The sequence below is a fragment of the Schistocerca cancellata genome, chromosome 1, assembly GCF_023864275.1.
Source record: "Schistocerca cancellata isolate TAMUIC-IGC-003103 chromosome 1, iqSchCanc2.1, whole genome shotgun sequence".
NCBI classification, from domain to species: domain Eukaryota; kingdom Metazoa; phylum Arthropoda; class Insecta; order Orthoptera; family Acrididae; genus Schistocerca; species Schistocerca cancellata.
The window spans coordinates 285,458,291-285,481,001 of NC_064626.1; the positions used below are offsets into that span (position 1 = coordinate 285,458,291).

The 22,711-nt window shown below is 38.8% G+C and overlaps 1 protein-coding gene across 2 annotated transcripts in view; it reads right to left on the minus strand.

Annotated features, from left to right (window-relative positions):
• Positions 1-2,731: 2,731 nt before the first annotated feature.
• The window catches only part of LOC126171387 (nuclear receptor-binding protein homolog), a 456,634-nt gene continuing 436,654 nt past the window's right edge, over positions 2,732-22,711 (minus strand). For both annotated transcript variants that reach the window (XM_049920795.1, XM_049920796.1), the window contains one exon: positions 2,732-4,866. In XM_049920795.1, the coding sequence (XP_049776752.1) occupies positions 4,702-4,866 (165 nt within the window). In that variant the 3' untranslated portion in view covers positions 2,732-4,701. The remainder of the gene's footprint in view (positions 4,867-22,711) is intronic.

Genomic DNA, 22,711 nt, shown 5'->3' on the forward strand with positions numbered 1-22,711 from the left:
CAATGGGCAGATGATAAATTTAGCCTCTCTATTTAGAGAATTAAGTACAGGGTATGAGCAGTTAGGGAATTGCCACTGCGCGCACCCAAGAAGGGAATCTTGTACCTCACATTGTAAATCCAATACATACAGTAAAACATTTAAGTTTGATTCAAGATGACTTTCCATACCCTTACCAGAAGCGTAAGGATTCATGCTTCTAAAAACAATGGATTTGGATGCCTTTATGCCAGGTAATGTAAGAGGATATGTTATTAACATTCCACTAACAGGCAGAGAAAGGGTATTTACTATTAGATAATTCTAACAAGCTGCACGCTAAACTTTCGGCAGATCTATTAGAATCTAAAAAGTGTGCTGAGGAAAAAAGATATTTACAGAAATCTTTGTAATGTTGTCCATGTTGACAAGGACGAGTGTGAAGTCCAATTATTGCAAAGCAGGCACATTCTAAAGAACGGTGCATGGAAGTTAATTTCCTTAGAAACAAGTTTGAGGACGCATTTTAGTGATAATGTATGGCAATATGTATGCCCAAAAGAAGAAAGTATGACCACATTTTGTGTGAGGAAACTGCTTCCAGGGATATTTACCCAAAATGTGCGGGATTGTTAATGTTCCATACAAACTGCAAAGCTTGTGGATTGCAGGTGTGAGTCCAGTCAAATAGAAAAATACAGACCAATGTCACTTCAAGGGACATTGGCCCTAGCATTAGAGTAGAAACAGGTAGTTATAAAGAATAAGTGCAAAGGTTGAAACGTATCAGAGGAACCAGTAGAATAACCATTAGGACATGTAGTTACTAGGTTACCTAGTCTACAGAAAGTTTGAGAAAAACTGGAGGATGGGGAGCAGCACACTAATAAACATCGTAAGGAAATGGAGCAGGAGAAAAAAGCCTAACCTTATTCTACAGGTACATAAACAGGCTTAATTTCAACTATAGTAATAGTTATACGTTGCTGTTGCTCACATTGCCTGTGTTGTAGATACATATATCAATTTATTAGTGACCGTTTTGGCACTGGAAATTGTTGCTGGTCAATACTTGTTAAGAGTACTGTAGTTAATAGACCAGAGTTTATTTGATAGAAGGATAGTTGACATCTACGAGAGATCATTATGAAGAAGATAAAGTGTACGTTAAAAAAAACACACACACACACACACACACACACACACACACACACACACACAACAACAACAACAACAACAACACAGAATGTAGTGAAGAAATATGGACATCATGTAAGTAGGTTATAAAAAACTTCACATAGAAATAAATGTATCTGTAAAATTAAAGGATATAGTGACACACCTGCATAAGTGCTCACGAATTATTTTAGGGGTGAAGGTGTCATGGTTACTGAATTTTATTAGTGTAAGAAATGGTAAGGCTGTGAGGAAAGGAAAGAAGCTTTATTAACAGAAATATTAAGACAATGTACAAAGTGTGGCATCAGACAAACCTCAGAAAGTGGGCCAGCACTCCACATGAAGTCAGACTTTTTGACAAATGGATGAGAAAAAGGCAGTGTTGTAGTGGCTAGGTAAGGATAACACCCTGGACCTGGTATACAGCCAGAATGTACATCTCATCTCCATTTCAAAATGATTAGGGCTAACTTTCTCCTACATTTTCGTTGACGTTCTGATTGTGCCATACAGGCCACACCTTCATAAGGCCTGTGTGTGGGCACAACAGCATCCAGCTCCAATGGCTCATCCAGGGTGAGAGAAGCAAAGATTTCTAGACTATGCAGAGCAGATTACTCCAAAACACCTGAGAGTTGTAAAAGGTATTAAGGACAAAATATCTGGAAATAGTTATAGGAAACAGTATCTACTCCTGTGCAACATAAACCAATGTTGGGTATGTAATATTATCTCCCCCCCCCCCCCCCCACACACACACACACACAGTCAAATCTAATGTAAGTACTTCATCAGAAAAGCATATCTGAAATTTTCATGAAAATAATTGATTAGGTTTATCTCCTGCCTGTAACCAGGAATAAAACAGAATGAATACATTAAATTTTACACTGGCTACTTCCTAGCCATAAGTGCCTGTTGATAAAGCTTTCAATTGCAATGCACATCTTTTCACACGGCAGTTCAGAAACTTTTCCGTTACTGGTAAATCAGTTTCATGTTCTACAAGCCATTATTTTTGGAACAGCCTTCATTGAGGAAGTAAGTAATAAGGACAATACAATGTTCATTAACAGACTTCTGGCACACAGGGTGTTAGGCCAATGGGCTTACCGACAGTCTCGCGGCGTATTAATTCCCTTGCTTACCAACACTCTTACAGCACATTAATTCCCTTATCTTCCGTAACTGTTCTCAAAAATTTTATGCCAGACACTATCATTTACTTTCCTAAACACAAAGCTAGGAAAAAAAATGCATTACTCTGCTTTAGCATTGTGCATGGAAGAGAAAACACACACACACACACACACACACACACACACACACACACACACACACACACACACCCATAAAATACAATTTCAGACAACAAAGATGGATGTGCTATCTTAAATGGAGTTATTCACAGAAACATTGATGGTGTATCATGGTGAATTTGAGGGTTTGGGAAAGTCCATAATGTCCTCTTTTGCCGGATTACACTACACAATTCAACAATATTACATAATAACAATGTAAGCAGGAGAAGATAATGGATGGTATGGTCATTTAAATAAAGAACACAAGGCAATAAGATTGTATGTATGCTTCTTTAATGAACTAGAATGGCTGAATGCTCTTTTAGTAACGTAACTGGAGAAACAGCCACTGACATTTCAAAGGGGTTGCAGTAACCACACACAATACAAGCATTTACAATGATTTAATCACATTTTCCTTTTCCCATTGACCATTTATCACCTGAAACTGTTTTATCTGGTCATATAGTACAGAAATTTCTGTTACATCAATAAACATGTATTTCTATATGCCCAAATGAAAGCACTTTTACAGGTTTAACAGGCCCTGTTTAATGAAAATATTACCGATCATTCTACCAATCATCTGAATGCTTTCACATCAAATTTGCATTGTTTCAGTCAAAACACAGTCTTAATCACGCTCAATATGAGCCATACAAAGCAGTGTTGGGAGTTTTATCTGTTCTCTTAATAGACTAGGGAATAACAATACATTGTATTTATTGAGCTATGAAGTCTTATTCTTCTGTCAGTGATAGAAGTGCACAGGTTCTTTTCCCAAAGCCTTACTGGTGTGTAGGTTGTGAAAAGAATTGCAGCAGAAAAGAATCTCTTCACCAGAATGGTTTGTTACAAAGACAAAAAACCATTTGAGTTTGCAATTAACACTAAAACACTGCACTGGAATTTGAGCAAAAACATTTCAAGCTCGGGGGAAAGAGAGAAAATATATTTTATAGGTCTTAAGATACTACACAGATATGCTTTCATTATTTCTTCTTGCCTCAGTTTTTGTCACTCACTCTCCGTTAAACACAAAATTAGGGGTGAGCGTATTTCTTGCGCTTTTATCCATTTTCCAAGTCTTCAACAGCCGTTACCCCATACCCATTCCTCCCTTCCCCCAGTTCTCCTTGAAATACACATTTATAACTATAGCTTGGCCCCTTGCCTCCATCATAACTCACTAAGGTATATATGCTATGTATCGATACTTCCAGTGTCATTTAAATCCTAATAAGATAGCAATCAGTCTCAAGAGGCTAACATATACATGATAAAAATAACAAAATATTTCTCCATTATATACACACAAAATTCTTATTAAACTACCATGAGTATTGTTTTACTTCTTTTTTTAAAAAAAACACAAGCTATAAAGCAACATACGTAGCACACATTTTTAATTAAAAAGTGCAAATTGACATGCCTATAATAAGCAGCTGTTGGTTAATATGGATTGTTTGGTTCTATTACTGAATGAATGAACAAATGAAAAAAGAGTAGAATAGCAGAGCTACATTATAATTACACACTGAAATCCTGCACTTCATTGTTCATTTCATTACTTCATTTTTGAAATCATAAATCATCTACTGAATTATCCAGCATAACAATATTTCCATCTTTCTGATATATTTAACCAAGATCCTTTTTCAGTTCCTTTCACATTTTAAAACATATTTTGGACACTTCTTTGTTGTCTATTATTAACAAATACACATATTTAGACACGATGGTATCCATACACGCATACAAAACATTTGAAAATAAAACACAAAGACACACAATTAAAACACGCACTTCTCATTGACAGCAGGAATGCAAAAATTTATCAGGAAGATCCTACAAATGTGGTTCACTTACGTATATTTCAACAGGAAGTACACAATGCACAGGCTACCACTGATTTTAAATACTATGAACCAATCCAACTTTTCTGGACTGAAGATAAACATTCTGTCACTTGCTCTATTACGCATACACAAGTATGCCTATAATTTTGGAGTAAAAATAAATGACAAAATACAATTTGAATTCATCATAGCCTGCCAACAATGTGCTCCTATTTGAACACAAAAGAAGCAAGGTCTGGGGAAAGGGTGGGTTGCCTCCTTTTTTTCTTTTTAGTGAAATGGATGACTAGCTCACTGCACGAAGCTGGCTTAAAAAATAGACACATTTATTTGGGACAACATTAGTATCGCGGGCTGCTCTGCAACCTGCGAGGAAACCGCTACTAACTACCCGAATGTACAGGGACAGCACCACTCCGCACAGTTGCTGGTGGGGGGAATAATGGAGCTTGCTTCTCAAGACCGCTGGGCCCTGGGTTTGGCGACTGTCTGTTGAAGCAGTTGCGAAGAGTCTCTTCAATGAGTGAAGCCAGCTTCTCTCGGTCTGCCTATTAGGAAAATAAAATTAAAATTAACAATAGGAAGCGCAGGTTGGAATATCAAAAATTATGGAAGGAATAGATAGTTTCCCCACCGTAAAAATGACACACTGAATTGCAGACAGGCACAACATTAAGTTTTTGGCTACAGCCTTCATCAGAAAAGAAAAGTAAAGAAAAACACACACATTCGCACAAACAGGCAAGGAAGCATGCTCTCTCCCCCCCTCCCCCCTCCTCCGTCTCTCTCTCTCTCTCTCTCTCTCTCTCTCTCTCTCTCTCTCTCTCACACACACACACACACACACACACACACACACACACACACACACACACACAGAGTGCACATGCGACCACTATCTCTGGCTCCTCAGGCCAGACAAACTATTTTTCAGTCTGACCTGAGCAGCCAGAAACAGTGGTCGCATGTGCGTTGCATGTTGTTGGCAGTGGGCGGTGGTGGGGTGGGGTGGGGTGGGGAGGGGGGCGATTTCCAGATGAAGATTTTGGCCGAAAGCTTAATGTGTAACAATCTTTTCATCGTGTCTGTCTGCAACTCAAAGTGTCACTTTTATGGTGAGCAGCAATCTGTCCTCTCTATAACCGTTCAAATTACATTAGAAGGATATGTGAGAATATGAAAAGAAAGTCATTTTGCACTGTCTTCCTACACATTTTTAGAGTCGACAGACAAAAAATTTAGATTCTGTAACTTAATTCTCCAACGGTGATCTGGTCACTCGTGTTTGATACTCAGTATGTCCTAGCCACCGCTCACATATCCACACTACATGGCTTTCCACTTTGGAAATGCTTTAGATTGTTGGTAAAGACCAATTCACATTAAACTGAAGGTGGCCCATAACTAGTGTCATTATTAACTGTTTCACATACATGAAGAACGCAGTAGTAAGTAATCTTCAACAAAACAATTCACTAAAGATCGTACAATGCAGATTTTTACCATGGGGTCTCTTTTTCCTCCTTGTGGCATATGGTTTTCACATTTTAGTCATGGTCAAGACATATTCTTATTAATAAGGCCTTAGACCAAGCTAAAATCGCAGACATTATGTGCCATAAATGAAATGTATAAACAACTGTAATAACTCTTTACATTGATAATTAATTTTACGATTTACTGAATACTACAAAATCTGCAACAAGTGAAAATTTTCATGACTAACATATTTCCTTAGTGGGAATTTAACAAATGTGAAATAGTGCAGAAGTTGCAACAGATTTAATTCACTGTGATATCACAAATCATGTTCTAGTCCCATAGGTGACAACACCTTAGTAATATATAAAAAGATGGTAAATCAATGAAATTTGTGTAAATGTTGATTTGGAAGGGGAAAAAATCAAGTATCATGGAATCTGTGGCTGTTTCTTTTAGTGTTGCTACCAACTCGTTAAATATATCACTAATACCACTGAAGAAAGCACTCCCTCTCTCGCTGCCCCTCCCCTCCTCAAATAGAGACGATAAATTACCAACCAATTTTCCTTACATATTTTTACTGTTTTTAGAATCAGATTCCTGCAGTTTCCTTAAGTCCTTAAAGTGCTTCATCTTTTATCTTTCATTTGTAGTCTTCTATTGTGTAGTCCAGAATTAGTTTAGTTTTTTATAGCACAGAATTATGCTTTATGTGACATTTCAGTCATAAATGAAAAGGAAGATTGATTGTGGGGGAAAAAGTCTTGGAACATTTGGAAGCTGTTACACAGTAGTGTACATACACATCCAAATTTTATTGACATTCTTTGAGCTAGTTTCATTTCTACATGTAACCTGCCATTTTATATTATGACAAAGAACTGTCAGGGAATTAGGATCACCACTCCCTCCACATACATTTGTAAAGTTGCTTCTACTACTGAAATGTGTGTTTTACAATGATTATCATCATTTGCGCTATCAAATACATACTGCAGTTTCATTTCATGCCTTCACATTTGACGAAATAACTTTCTGAAGACAAAACTTTTTCCAACCAGATTTCATTATTGTACTACAACCAGACAATCTTCTTTTTACATTTCCTTTTTCTGTATGCATGGTGTGTAGATTTTTTTGCTTAATATGAACTGTATGTATGCACAGGTGCACGAGTTTCATCATGGAACTGAAACAATACGAATTATACGAAGTTTCCAAACTAATGTGTTATTCAGACATGGAACACAAATTTCTACTCAAAACTGAAATTGAAACAGGTATCTGGGAGCAAATAAATATCACTCTTATCTTTTGTCAACTGAATAATACTGAATGTATCATTTGAAGAAGAAAACAAATGACAAGGAAAACAACAATTAAGATGTGCAGCAACACATTACCCGTAACTACAACTTTGAGAACTTTAACAGAGCTGGCAGACACACACAATGGAAAAATTGTTTAACGAGCATCTATCACAAAATTAGGGAGCATGTAGGAAACAGTAGTACTGAGGTAACATAATCTGTAAGAAGCAAAACACCAATGTACAGTAAAAACTAATGTAATTCCTAAAACTATGCAGCACCTTATTTGCTTCTCTCCCTCCCTGAAGAGGACATACTCCGTTTGTCACCTGGCTTGTTACTGCAAAGCCATTTGTGCCACATTGGTTTGAAGATGGAGTGATCCTCTGTAATGTCAGTGAATCAATAAACATGATTAGAAAACGGTTTCATTCATGTTTAATGAGCCACAGCCCACACAATGCAGTCCATTTTGAACAAGACATTAAGCAGTAGATGTTTACTTCATCCTCCGTCGCAAAAGTAGTGTTTCTGCACACCCAATAAGAGACTGGTCTTTGTAAAGCATATGATTCTTATCACAGACCAAGTCTTAATTCACATTCATATATTCTCCAACTCTACTCCCTTTTTCCACGACATTATGTACGAGTATTCCCCCATCAACATATACCCTTTCTTAGTATGTGTTTCTTATCCCTTTTCTCTATTGGATCACCCCACCTCCTCCTCATCCCTACAATACCAAACTGCATTTATGTATTTATCTGCCTCTTGCTTCCTGGTAGATCTTTTCACTTCTTCCATTTGAGCTACTAATTATTAACAGTTTATTATTATTATTATTATTATTATTATTATTGTTAGTTCACTGTGAATTTGTACCTCAGCACAGCACTTCTGGTAAACACACACAAAATCAGTAGCATTCCTAGCTTTTTGAAGGGTACATTCTGTAAAGAGAGACAAGGAAACAACTTGGGATCTGAGCGAATTGCTTCTGCTGCTCCACTACCACCTGAACTACGAAGGAGAAAGGAGACAAAGATGATGGAAATCTGGTTGTGTGTATTTGCTGAGAGTGCTGCAAGTTGCTGCTCATAAAAGAGGAGTGTTTCCCTGTGAGTTAATTGAGTTTTCTAGTGGAATTTTCATTTTTAAACCACGTCCAAAAGAACATATACCATCTTCATATAGATAAGGCTTACAGGCCACTGATCATGTTCAGTGCGGATGCACTCACTTTGCTCAAACTCTTATGGGGATCTGTAGATTGACTTCCGCGAGTAATGAGTATAGTGGGCAGGGCACAACAAACGTAGTGTGTGGACAGTAAGCTGGAAATGTAGTTTCCCAGGAAGCATGCCATAGGTAAGTCCCTGCAGTTGCACTATCCTCTGTGTCCTCGACAGTTCAGTCGCACACAGCATCTGCCATGTAAGCAGGAAATCCCAGGTGCGAGTCCTGGTTGCGGCACACATTTTCAACTGTCCCCATTGATATTTAGCAACGTCTGAAAGCAGCTAATGGTCTGGATTTCACTGTAATTTGATTTTTGCTATTAGACCATTGTTTGTTCCAGATTTTTTCCTGCACATTGTGCTTCTTGTGATAAGTGTTCAGAGAAACTATTATTTCCTGCAAAAAATGTTGCTCAATATGACTGATTTCTCCTTTAAAGTAATTTTTTTAGCGAACTCCTGAGTTAAGCAATCTATAGGTTTAATGACAAAACACTGCATGAAATCACTATTACTTATTTGTTCCATGGGCATTCTGAGACCGTTTTCTCCCCGGTCTGCTGGTGGTCACTTTTACCATATTACTGAAATGTGGATGAGGCTTGTTTTACGATTATTATGCAAATGTGTCTTATCTTGTGTAGGACATCACTATGTCACTAGTGTAAAAAAATTACTATTCACAATGAATGATGTTTTAGATTAACTACAGTAATACAACACATTATATAAAATTATGCCCGTATCGTGCACACAAAAACACCTAAATAGTCATTACAGGTTTCTGAAGGAACATATTGCTGTGGAAGGTTGCTGCGGAATATATCTTTAATCAAATAGGGTTAATGCTGTAACATGTCTAAAAGTGAACAAGAAAATAGGAAATGTGGGTAACTGACTGAACACCATGATGAATCGATCATCCTAACCAAGATACACACAAAACCATTACCCACCACACTAGTGCATTTGCCTGCTAACTACACAAATAAGGACACTGAAGAAATATAGCATGAGATTTAAAAAAAAATATTTAGTAAATTAAGGGAGACTGAAATTTAATTATGATAGGTGACAGGATTTCAATATTAAGAAACAGAAGAGAGGGCAAAATAGCAGCTGAATATGAAATTAAGGAAAAGAATGAAGAGGGAATCAGCATTGCAGAACGGCATGTTTAAGAGTCATGTAAGAAAAGGGAATATAATGGTAGGATATTTGGAAATCACATTAAGGTGGTTTCTGGAGTATAGGTAACTGAATAATGTTGCTACATTGGAAAAAAACTCTTCAGTTTTACAAACACAAGTGTCCTCCTAAATGACCAGCAATGTGTTCATTTTTAGTAGTTATTTTCTTATATTCTTTCAGTTTACTGTTTCATATTTTTATGGTTCTGATATCATTCATTGTGGAAGATTGTAGAGCTTTCTTTCTTTCTTTCTTTCTTTCTTTCGTTTCTTCTCTTTTATGTTCTTCACACTGCCTTAGACACTGTTAACGGGCAATTCCATGTCAAATAAATAAGTGCTACAACCTGACCCTCTCAGATTTTTTTGAAATTAAGTAAGCATATATTACTCATAAATCATGACACAAATTAATTTTTTCACATTTTTCTGACGAAAAGTTACAGACTAATGGACCTTCAAAAATTGAAAAGATGACAAATTTTTGACTCGCGGAACAAAGTTGTTTTCTTTACAACTCATGTTCTAATTAAGCTAGAACAATAAAATTTACTTAATTGGGAAAACTCTTTTAAAGAGCTTTTATATGATACCAAACATCATTAGTTTTTATATATATATCGTCTTTCCCTCTCCTTCCCTCTTTCCTGATGAGGCAACAGTTTGTTGCGAAAGCTTGAATTTTGTTTGTATGTTTGTGTTCGTTTGTGTGTCTGTCGACCTGCCAGCACTTTCATTTGGTAAGTCACATCATCTTTGTTTTTAGGTATATTTTTCCTTCGTGGAATGTTTCCTTCTATTATGGAAATGGAAAAAAGAACACATTGACACCGGTGTGTCAGACCCACCATACTTGCTCCGGACACTGCGAGAGGGCTGTACAAGCAATGATCACACGCACGGCACAGCGGACACACCCGGAACCGCGGTGTTGGCCGTCGAATGACGCTAGCTGCGCAGTATTTGTGCACCGCCGCCGTCAGTGTCAGCCAGTTTGCCGTGGCAAACGGAGCTCCATCGCAGTCTTTAACACTGGTAGCATGCCGCGACAGCGTGGACGTGAACCGTATGTGCAGTTGACGGACTTTGAGCGAGGGCGTATAGTGGGCATGCGGGAGGCCGGGTGGACGTACCACCGAATTGCTCAACACGTGGGGCGTGAGGTCTACACAGTACATCGATGTTGTCGCCAGTGGTCGGCGGAAGGTGCACGTGCCCGTCGACCTGGGACCGGACCGCAGCGACGCACGGATGCACGCCAAGACCGTAGGATCCTACGCAGTGCCGTAGGGGACCGCACCGCCACTTCCCAGCAAATTAGGGACACTGTTGCTCCTGGGGTATCGGCGAGGACCATTCGCAACCGTCTACATGAAGCTGGGCTACGGTCCCGCACACCGTTAGGCCGTCTTCCGCTCACGCCCCAACATCGTGCAGCCCGCCTCCAGTGGTGTCGCGACAGGCGTGAATGGAGGGACGAATGGAGACGTGTCGTCTTCAGCGATGAGAGTCGCTTCTGCCTTGGTGCCAATGATGGTCGTATGCGTGTTTGGCGCCATGCAGGTGAGCGCCACAATCAGGACTGCATACGACCGAGGCACACAGGGCCAACACCCGGCATCATGGTGTGGGGAGCGATCTCCTACACTGGCCGTACACCACTGGTGATCGTCGAGGGGACAATGAATAGTGCACGGTACATCCAAACCGTCATCGAACCCATCGTTCTACCATTCCTAGACCGGCAAGGGAACTTGCTGTTCCAACAGGACAATGCACGTCCGCATGTATCCCGTGCCACCCAACGTGCTCTAGAAGGTGTAAGTCAACTACCCTGGCCAGCAAGATCTCCGGATCTGTCCCCCATTGAGCATGTTTGGGACTGGATGAAGCGTCGTCTCACGCGGTCTGCACGTCCAGCACGAACGCTGGTCCAACTGAGGCGCCAGGTGGAAATGGCATGGCAAGCCGTTCCACAGGACTACATCCAGCATCTCTGCGATCGTCTCCATGGGAGAATAGCAGCCTGCATTGCTGCGAAAGGTGGATATACACTGTACTAGTGCCGACATTGTGCATGCTCTGTTGCCTGTGTCTATGTGCCTGTGGTTCTGTCAGTGTGATCATGTGATGTATCTGACCCCAGGAATGTGTCAATAAAGTTTCCCCTTCCTGGGACAATGAATTCACGGTGTTCTTATTATATATAGACACACACACACACACACACAAATTGTTAAAAAAACACATTGTTGAATTTACCAAATTTTGAAAAACTGTATTTTTAAAATTCTCAAAAAAAATATATGTGATAGATACACTCTACATCTACATATTCTGAAAGTTTCAACTTGGGATGAGCATGGGATCACTATCAAAAGTAATTTTACGTTAAGGGCGGTGCTTTAAAAATTCGTAAAAAACTAATTTATTTATCTAAAAACAAAGATGATGAGACTTACCAAACAAAAGTGCTGGCAGGTTGACAGACACACAAACAAACACAAACATACACACAAAATTCAAGCTTTCGCAACAAACGGTTGCTTCATCAGGAAAGAGGGAAGGAGAGGGAAAGACGAAAGGATGTCGGTTTTAAGGGAGAGGGTAAGGAGTCATTCCAATCCCGGGAGCGGAAAGACTTACCTTAGGGGGAAAAAAGGACAGGTATACACTAGCACACACACACACATATCCATCCGCACATACACAGACACAAGCAGACATTTGTAAAGGCAAAGAGTTTGGGCAGAGATGTTAAATGTCAGTCGAGGCGGAAGTAGAGGCAAAGATGTTGTTGAAAGACAGGTGAGGTATGAGCGGCGGCAACTTGAAATTAGCGGAGGTTGAGGCCTGGCGGATAACGAGAAGAGAGGATATACTGAAGGGCAAGTTCCCATCTCCGGAGTTCAGATAGGTTGGTGTTAGTGGGAAGTATCCAGATAACCCGGACGGTGTAACACTGTGCCAAGATGTGCTGGCCGTGCACCAAGGCATGTTTAGCCACAGGGTGATCCTCATTACCAACAAACACTGTCTGTCTGTGTCCATTCATGCGAATGGACAGTTTGTTGCTGGTCATTCCCACACAGAATGAGTCACAGTGTAGGCAGGTCAGTTGGTAAATCACGTAGATGCTTTCACACATGGCTCTGCCTTTGATCGTGTACACCTTCCGGGTTACAGGACTGGAGTAGGTGGTGGTGGGAGGGTGCATGGGACAGGTTTTACACCAGGGGTGGTTGCAAGGGTAGGAGCCAGAGGGTAGGGAAGGCGGTTTGGGGATTTCATAGGGTTGAACTAAGAGGTTACGAAGGTTAGGTGGACGGCGGAAAGTCACTCTTGGTGGAGTGGGGAGGATTTCATGAAGGATGGATCTCATATCAGGGCAGGATTTGAGGAAGTTGTATCCCTGCTGGAGAGCCACATTCAGAGTCTGATCCAGTCCCGGAAAGTATCCTGTCACAAGTGGGGCACTTTTGGGGTTCTTCTGTGGGAGGTTCTGGGTTTGAAGGGATGAGGAAGTGGCTCTGGCAATTTGCTTCTGTACCAGGTCGGGAGGGTAGTTGCGGGATGGGAAAGCTGTTTTCAGGTTGTTGGTGTAATGGTTCAGGGATTCCGGACTGGAGCAGATTTGTTTGCCACGAAGACCTAGGCTGTAGGGAAGGGACCGTTTGATGTGGAATGGGTGGCAGCTGTCATAATGGAGGTACTGTTGCTTGTTGGTGGGTTTGATGTGGACGGACGTGTGAAGCTGTCCATTGGATAGATGGAGGTCAATGTCAAGGAAAGTGGCATGGGATTTAGAGTAGGACCAGGTGAATCTGATGGAACCAAAGCAGTTGAGGTTGGAGAGGAAATTCTGGAGTTCTTCTTCACTGTGAGTCCAGATCATGAACATGTCATCAATAAATCTGTACCAAACTTTGGGTTTGCAGGCCTGGGTAACCAAGAAGGCTTCCTCTAAGCTACCCATGAATAGGTTGGCGTACGAGGGGGCCATCCTGGTACCCATGGCTGTTCCCTTTAATTGTTGGTATGTCTGGCCTTCAAAGGTGAAGAAGTTGTGGGTCAGGATGAAGCTGGCTAAGGTAATGAGGAAAGAGGTTTTAGGTAGGGTGGCAGGTGATCGGCGTGAAAGGAAGTGCTCCATCGCAGCGGGGCCCTGGACGTGCGGAATATTTGTGTACAAGGAAGTGGCATCAATGGTTACAAGGATGGTTTCCGGGGGTAACAGACTGGGTAGGGATTCCAGGCGTTCGAGAAAGTGGTTGGTGTCTTTGATGAAGGATGGGAGACTGCATGTAATGGGTTGCAGGTGTTGATCTACGTAGGCAGAGATACGTTCTGTGGGGGCTTGGTAACGAGCTACAATGTGGCGGCCGGGGTGATTGGGTTTGTGAATTTTAGGAAGAAGGTAGAAGGTAGGGGTGCGGGGTGTCTGTGGGGTCAGGAGGTTGATGGAGTCAGGTGAAAGGTTTTGTAGGGGGCCTAAGGTTCTGAGGATTCCTTGAAGCTCTGCCTGGACATCAGGAACGGGATTACCTTGGCAAACTTTGTATGTGGTGTTGTCTGAAAGCTGACGCAGTCCCTCAGCCACATACTCCCGACGATCAAGTACCACTGTCGTGGTACTAATTTATTTTATATATTAGGCCTACTTCTCACCAGCTGTATGTTGTTGTAAAATGTGGAAATTAAAAATAACTTATAATTGACAAAAGAACATATGTTTTATGCTTCTGTAATTAATAAATACAAAATGAAAACTTTAAAAAATAAAAAAATAAAAAAACACAGAAAGATAAATACCTGAGATCAGACCTAAACTCAGTTAGTAATTACTATTATCTACAAATAGGCGTCCTATTAGTGCACTTCTTCATACTTCGAACTAATCAGTCTGTTGCACATCATCAACATTTCTGCACTGGATAATTTATATGTTCGCCCTGTAGCTGTTTGAGGGTTCACGATTGCCACTACTTCCCTACTGCTTATGGAAAGCATGTCTGGCTGACTCGGGAATGTAAAAGATGGTGAGGTCCATGTGGATGTAAGAAACTAACTGTGATTTCGTCCTTCTCCTGATTTTTTTCAAGTACACAGGTTAACCACCAGTGTCCATTATAATCAGAAGCAACATATCCTTTTATGTCTTTGAACAGTATTGTATCACTGTCAGAAACTGTCACCAGTTCAATTTTACTATCATCAGAGTTTGAATACGCTTTTGTTATTATTTTCTCCTTGCTAAAAGGAATAAAAGTGTGAAGTTTTTGTATCCCTACAATTTTGCAGCATTTCTCAAATCTCTCCACAAGCTTCATTTCTTCATTTTTGTGATCTTCTTTAGTAGCATATTTGAAGTTCATTCCTTCTATGTTATCCTTGGCAAACATAAAAAGTTGTTTTGGTGTCATTATTTGATCACTGTATGGCCATTGCAGACTTGCTCGAGCTGCAAGTCGTTTAACTGTTCCACCAACACCATCACTAGCTCCCTTCCCATGCGATGTGGCTGAAAAAATGTCATTCAGCTTCAGTCTGGAAATCTTCTTCATGTTGGCACAGGTTGATAAAGTTCTTCCTATTTTTATAATGAACTGCTCCATCAGAGAAATAATATATTTTTCTTGGTTTTCTACTGAATTTAACAGTCAGGAAGTCCATCAAGTATGACTGGAACAAATCCACAGCAACAGTGTCATGTGTTAGGCATTCTGATATGATTATAAGACTTGTGTGCTTGAGTTTGTTCCCATCCTTGTAATAAGCAACAATGGGATGAATCATTGCTTGCATGTTTGTCCAGTGATAGCCTTGAACTTCGTCCTGGATGACAAAGGAGTAATTCTCAGAAAACTCACAGATCGCTAAGACCTCGCCTTCTTTAAGTTCATTTCTCAGTTTCTTTTGGAAGGTTGATTGTTGACTAGCAACAAATGAATGTCGTGTAAGTGATTTTAATTTATCAAAAAAAATAAAATAAAATAAAATAAAAATAAAAACCAATAAACTTGTCAGATGATTTATGATTGTTTCTAGAGATGTGTGATCAACGGAAATCCATTGCTGATAAGTTATATTATCAACATCATTAGTATTCAACAAATCTTGTAAATATGTCTTAAATGTTTCTGGGCCAGGGCAGAATTTACAGTCACCAAAATAACAAGCAGGTAATGACGGATTACATACAACTCTTGCAATTCAGTCTTTGTAAGTTTTTATTGGATTATCTTCATCCTTTGTCAGCTGAGGAATGTTACATCCAGTCAGCATGAGTTTGAAGTTTTAATGGGTAGTATGTACACACACACACACACACACACACACACACACACACACACACACACACACAGACACACACAGACAGACAGACACAGACAGACAGACAGACACTGTGTGTACCACTACTTCCAGCTAAAACACAATTTTTGGGACGTAGGTCTGCAAGCTTCGAAAATCCAATGTGGAGCTCTGGATGGTTGTCTTTAAAGTTCACATAAATTTCTTTCAAATTACTTAAAACTAGCCGTTTTTGTACTTGCAGTTTATCTCCGTTATCTCTCACAAGCACAAAATCTTTTTTCCCAGGCATTGCCCTGCTTATCTCATCAGAACAATAAAAGTTTCTAAAAAATCAGCAGTTGTTTGATCAAGAGTCTTGCCAGGTTTTGGGTTTGGTGAAGACAAAATTCCCTTGGCCTTCACCAAATCTTTTACTCTTCGAGCCATGTAATTTGTTACATTAAATTCATATTGAAGCTTCTTAACACTCCAGCTTTTAGGTAAAATGGTAAGAATTTCCATCTGTTTACTTCAAGATGTACGTGTACGAAATTTATCTTTTAGGTGACTGATCATCTCAGATTCTGCATGATCATGTACCTCTTCTTCTTTTTCAGAAAGAAGCAATAATACCTTTGTTTGAATTGTTGAAGTTAATTTAATTAGTTTTTCCTTAGGATATTTTGCTTCACACAGTTGTTTCTTCTTAACTGGCGATTCACCAGCGGACTGCAAAGAAGCATTCAACCTTTCTAAGGGCTCACTTGCTGCAATGTCTTGTACGTCACTATCACATAAAACCTTTTCATTTTCTTGATTCACCACAGAATACAGTAGATCATCATCATTTTCTGTGCTAGACGTATCACAAATTTCTACTTGTGCAATTTTTTTTTTTACGGCAGTTGTCACACACTTTTTGATTTAAAGTTAAGAAAGGTTTTCTTGCTATCATCCATTATGAAACAGGCCTTAAGTTTTTCTTGTGGTTATTGTGGCCCTTTTCATTAAATGGATTACAGCACAAAGCTGAAATTTTAGGCATTTTATATTTCTCAAGTGAACAAACTAATTTAAAAAAAAATGTTTTTGAAGTTGAATGCCCCAGCTTTCTGTATTCAATACTACACAATATTACTTCTCTATTCTTTCACTTTCTGTAAAAAAAATATTTCATTATGTTAATAGTATGCAAACATTAACTGGTTGTAGGCATACAAACTTACAGACTCTTGTGAGGTTTGTACAAAAGTACCGTTAAGCTAGATTAAAAACACATTTCAGAGTTAAACACATTTCAGAGTTAATCACATAATTTCACTACAAATGGCTCCGAGCACTATGGGACTTAACTTCTAAGGTCATCAGTCCCCTAGAACTTAGAACTACTTAAACCTAACTAACCTAAGGACATCACACACATCCATGCCCAAGGCAGGATTCGAACCTGCGACCGTAGCAGTCGCGCGGTAATTTCACTACAGCTGCCTCACAACAAAAGAATGTGTGGGTCACTTTCAATAATAGGTGAAAATTGCTGACAGTATTAACCAGAGATAGAATACTGAATAGATTGCAGATAGTAACACCAAAAAGAACCATTTTATATATAATCTTTAAAATGAGAGATAGCTTCCTTTTTTTCTTTTTTTCCTGTGGTTTTACAGCTATTAATAAATAGTTAGCACTAAAGTTTAATAAGCAGTTATTCGTTTCAAAAGTACAATTTGTGGACCATGTAACAAAATCTAACACTGTAATATTTTCATGTGTAGCAAAATAACAGAAATTCACCTATCTGACTGTGATTTTGGAGAATCATGGTAAACATAAAATTGCTGTTGATAGTGATCCCATGCTCATCCCAAGTAGAAACTTTCAGAATATGTAAATGTAAAGTGTATCTTTCACATATATTTTTTTGAGAATTTTAAAAATACAGTTTTTCAAAATTCGATAAATTCAACAATGTTGATAAAGAAAACAACATTGTTCTGTGAGTCAAAAATGTGTCATTTTTCAATTTTTTAAAGTCCATTACTCGGTACCTTTTTATCAGAAAAATGTGAAAAATTTAATTTGTGGTACTATTTATGAGTACTATAGGCATACTTAATTTCATTTAAACCCAAGACGGTAAGGTTGAAAACGATGGTTTCATTTGTTGATTTGACGTGGAATGACCCTAACAGTAACAACACTACTAAGTTAGAGGTAATTTCAAGCAATAGTAAAGAATCTCCTTAATAGAATGCTCCACCTATTAGCTGTAAAGGTAAAATTACCTGCATTTGAATCCACAAACCTAACATATGGAAGCTTAGCCAAAAATTCATAAGAAACACCATCCAATCAAACCAATAATTAATTTTGTAAACAGTCAAGGACATAAGACAATGAAAAATTTGAACAAAGTTCTCCAAATATATTACAGTGGAACCTCAGTAAAATGTTCTCATCTAAAATGCTTTCCCATGTAGAACACTCCTTGATCCCAGTCTTTAAAAGCCTACATGAAGTATTTTCCTCATCAGACTTGCTCCCTTTCTCAGCAGCGAATCTCTGAAGCTGAGGATCACAATAGCATGTCAAAAGATGACAGGCATCTTATCAGGTAGCACAACAGTTGAGTAGTTGTAAAGAAGTGGACAGGGAAAACTTCCTCCCAGCTACTGGTAATATTCCTCATGCAAGTAAAACCCCAAAGTTTTCCTACCAACTGCCCAGCTGTGATGAAATTTTTGATTAGGGAATAACTTTTTTTTATTTCAGTACATTAAAATGGTTGTGCAAAAAAATAAAAAACACATTTACAATAGCCCTGAAATTGCAAATCATAAAGTAAGGCAAGCAAAAAACAGATACCATCATGAAAAGAAATTTCGAAGCATCTTGGGATGTCACCTTCCTTGTTACAAGTCACTGTTAGCAAATGGAAAGATCTTTAATATACTGCTTGTGAAAGGGCAACAAAATGTCAGAAAGTGAGAAAGCTGGAAGACATCCTATGCTGGAAAATGTTTTAATTTGGATGATGCACCAAACCAACACTCTGGCCATTTCCCTCAATCGATCAGTAAAATATGCAAAAGCTCTAGAAAGTACAGAGAAGATGAAAATAGCAACTTTTTCTACTACTATCCATGAATAAAGATTATTTTGCTAGCGGCAAAAACTGGTGTCTTAGTAGGCTTAACAATAGGGTATGAAAAATCCAACATTAAAATGTAAACAAATTTATACTGTGCAACATGAAATGTACTATGGTCAGAAGCTCATTAAGACTGTGCCAGTAAACACTTGTGCAAAATGTGACAAGTCAGAGAGACTTAATTTACTGATCTTCAGTCAAGCTTTCAATCCTCACTATTTCAAAAATGTGTAAGAACTGCTATGCAAATACATGAATTAGCAATGAGCTTGGATGACAGCAGTACAATTTCTCACATGGTTAAATGTCTTTGATCACAAAACATTCATAAAAATTGTAGGACTGTGCTCCTTGTAGACAAATCTATTACTCACCCAAAAGATTATTCACTGTGAAGCAATCAACTTTCTTTCCTTTCCCTAAATCCACTTGAAAATTTCAGTCCACGGACCAAGGCATTAGAAATGTGACAACACAGTTTTATCACAATATTTCGTTCAAAAATGTCTGCAATACATTATCATGCTGGACTCATTTGGATGTAACAAGTTTTATTTCAGCTGTGTGGGATGCTTGGAAACCTGAGGTCTGTGGAAACTCTCTTCAAGACCAGAGTTTCTGAAATGAATTTAATCATCTCTTGACATTTTTTGGGGCAATATTTGCATAGTGTATGTGACTGAGTTGATAACGGACAGTGACAATTGGCTTTATTTAGTTTGACTTCCAATGGTGGTTGTGTCAGTAGTGCTACTCTTGCGCCTTGAAACATGCACTAAGCTGCTTAGATAACATAGAACATTAGACCGCAAATACACCTGGGTATCCACCTGCTTGGTACAAAACTGGCTGTAACAGTCTCTGAGCAACTACAATTACAGCTAACAAGCAAAGTGGACACTCTCAACATCTCAGTATATTTTACTCGAGTGTGCCTTTCAGTATGTATGACTCGATAAATGGGTGGGTGGGTGGGTGGGTGCAAATGTTGATTGCTACTGATTCTGATGATTAAGACTGGCAGATAGTCACAAAAATTCAGTGACGTCTACTTTAAAGATTTTATTTTGGGTGATAATAGTATTATCACATATGAGGTGTTGGAAACAGCTGAGATAGTATAAGATACCAAAAAAGAAATTGTGTTGAAAATGAAGCATACATGCGCACGAAGAGCCTGTTCCTTCAAAATATCAAGTACTCATTGTGATTAGTTTTATACGCAGATAAGTCTTTCAGGAAGCGTATTGCCTGATGATACTAACTACAAGCTTAACTGCTTGCTTGAACACCTGGCCAGATTGGAAGAGGAGGCATTACATCAGTTTTGAAAGCATGTAAAGTCCATGCTTGTGGAAAAGCAAATATATTTTATTGCACAAATTATTAGATATAAATTATAATATTGTGTATATTTCTTTTTAGAATATCTATAATTTTTTATGTACAAGCACATTTATGTTATTTCTTACAGAAGAAGCCATTTAAGGCCTTTTTCCACTTAATGATCACTTTATTCATGGAATCTACAAGAGTGTGAATGAGATTTTACTCAACACATACTTTATGAAGAGAACTCTGCAATGGTTAAACATTGTATTGCAGCAAACCCATTTTCATACCATTCAGCTTCACAATGAATGTCTAGCATGGACATTAGCTGTCGCATCAACAGCTGCTGCATTAAAAAGAAAATGTGTCACCAGCTGGAAGAAATCACTGTGAAAGGGCATAAATTGCATTAAGACTTGCCGATGCACCCTACAATATGTGGACGATCTATATATCTACAATTTCTTCTAGTTCCTAAAGATGAAGAAGTGGCTTGTAGGTATAAAATTTTGCTCAAATGAGGGACCCATTGTTAAACAGACATATTTTAATAAAATACAGAATTTCAGTTTCAGTGGGGTTAAAATAATTGCCATGACTCTGGAAAAAGTGCATATCACTAAAAGGGGACACTGTTGCAAAAGCTTGCAATTGGATTTAGAAAAATAAAAAAAAAAAAATAAAAACTGTCTTTATTCCTAACAGGATTACTTATTAAACCGACCACAAACATAAATATATGATGAGGGAGAGGGGGGGGGGGGGGAGGAAAAAAAGAGGGTTACCTATGTGCAGAAGGGTAGTTAATGAGGAAAAAATTGAGTATTTTAGGAAACTGCTCAAAAATATGAAATGGTGAGAAGTTTACTGAAGTAACACAGGTACCATCAAAGTTCACATAAATCATGAATTACTCAAGGTGTAAAGGTATCCTACAGGACAAAAAGTAAAACAGATCTGGTAGTCAGGAACATGTCTGACACTGTAACTTCTTACAAGAAATACTAAAAAGTATCAAAAAATTAATTGAGGTACCAAAGTAAATGCATTACGATACAAGAATAGCACCATCAGACAACAAGTACAGACAACACGAAATGAAATGAAAGAGGAGACTGGTAGAACTACGGAATGAAGAGAAGTAAATAGTTCTTACAGTAGATGATAGTTTGCTAACAAATGTGTTTAATGTCACACAAGCACTTCATATTGGTAACTTACATACTGTTATTTTTTAAGCTCTAAATGGTGCCCTGGTCTACATAGACTGCAACAGGCAGCAGACGTGCTTTTTTGGTGCTGCACATTTTGGCAGTATTGATCAAGATAAACTTATGGTGCAGTGTTCTTCTTCGGCACACCAGTGTAGAAGCATGCACAGAATAAGCTAAATGAAAAATCTGTGCAATTTATACGTAAAAGCTGATTTATGAATTTTTGTTTGAGACCACGTGTACAAGATCGTGTGGCAATTTGAAGTTATAGATTCGCATATTTTATTGCTCATAATGTTTCTGTGAAAACTTTCATTGATTGACTGAATACCCTTCTTTTTAATTGTGATATATTGAAAATCTTCAAACATTCACGAATGCTGCAATAAATTAGTAATGTTAGGTTCAATTGTAGGGTTAAACTAAATTATCCTCTTTTATAATTTCCTCATGAACCATGGACCTTGCCGTTGGTGGGGAGGCTTGCATGCCTCAGCGATACAGATGGCCATACCATAGATGCAACCACAACGGAGGGGTATCTGTTGAGAGGCCAGACAAACGTGTGGTTCCTGAAGAGGGGCAGCAGCCTTTTCAGTAGTTGCAGGGGCAACAGTCTGGATGATTGACTGACCGGGCCTTGCAACATTAACCAAAACGGCCTTGCTGTGCTGGTACTGTGAACGGCTGGAAGCAAGGGGAAACTACGGCCGTAATTTTTCCCGAGGGCATGCAGCTTTACTGTATGATTAAATGATGATGGCGTCCTCTTGGGTAAAATATTCCGGAGGTAAAATAGTCCCCCATTCGGATCTCCGGGCGGGGACTACTCAAGAGGACGTCGTTACCAGGAAAAAGAAAACTGGCATTCTACAGATCGGAGCGTGGAATGTCAGACCCCTTAACCGGGGCAGGTAGATTAGAAAATTTGAAAAGGGAAATGGATAGGTTAAAGTTAGATATAGTGGGAATTAGTGAAGTTCGGTGGCAGGAGGAACAAGACTTTTGGTCAGGTGAATACAGGGTTATAAATACAAAATCAAATAGGGGTAATGCAGGAGTAAATTTAATAACGAATAAAAAAATAGGTTTGCGGGTAAGCTACTACAAACAGCATAGTGAACACATTATTGTGGCCAAAATAGACACGAAGCCCACGCCTACTACAGCAGTACAAGT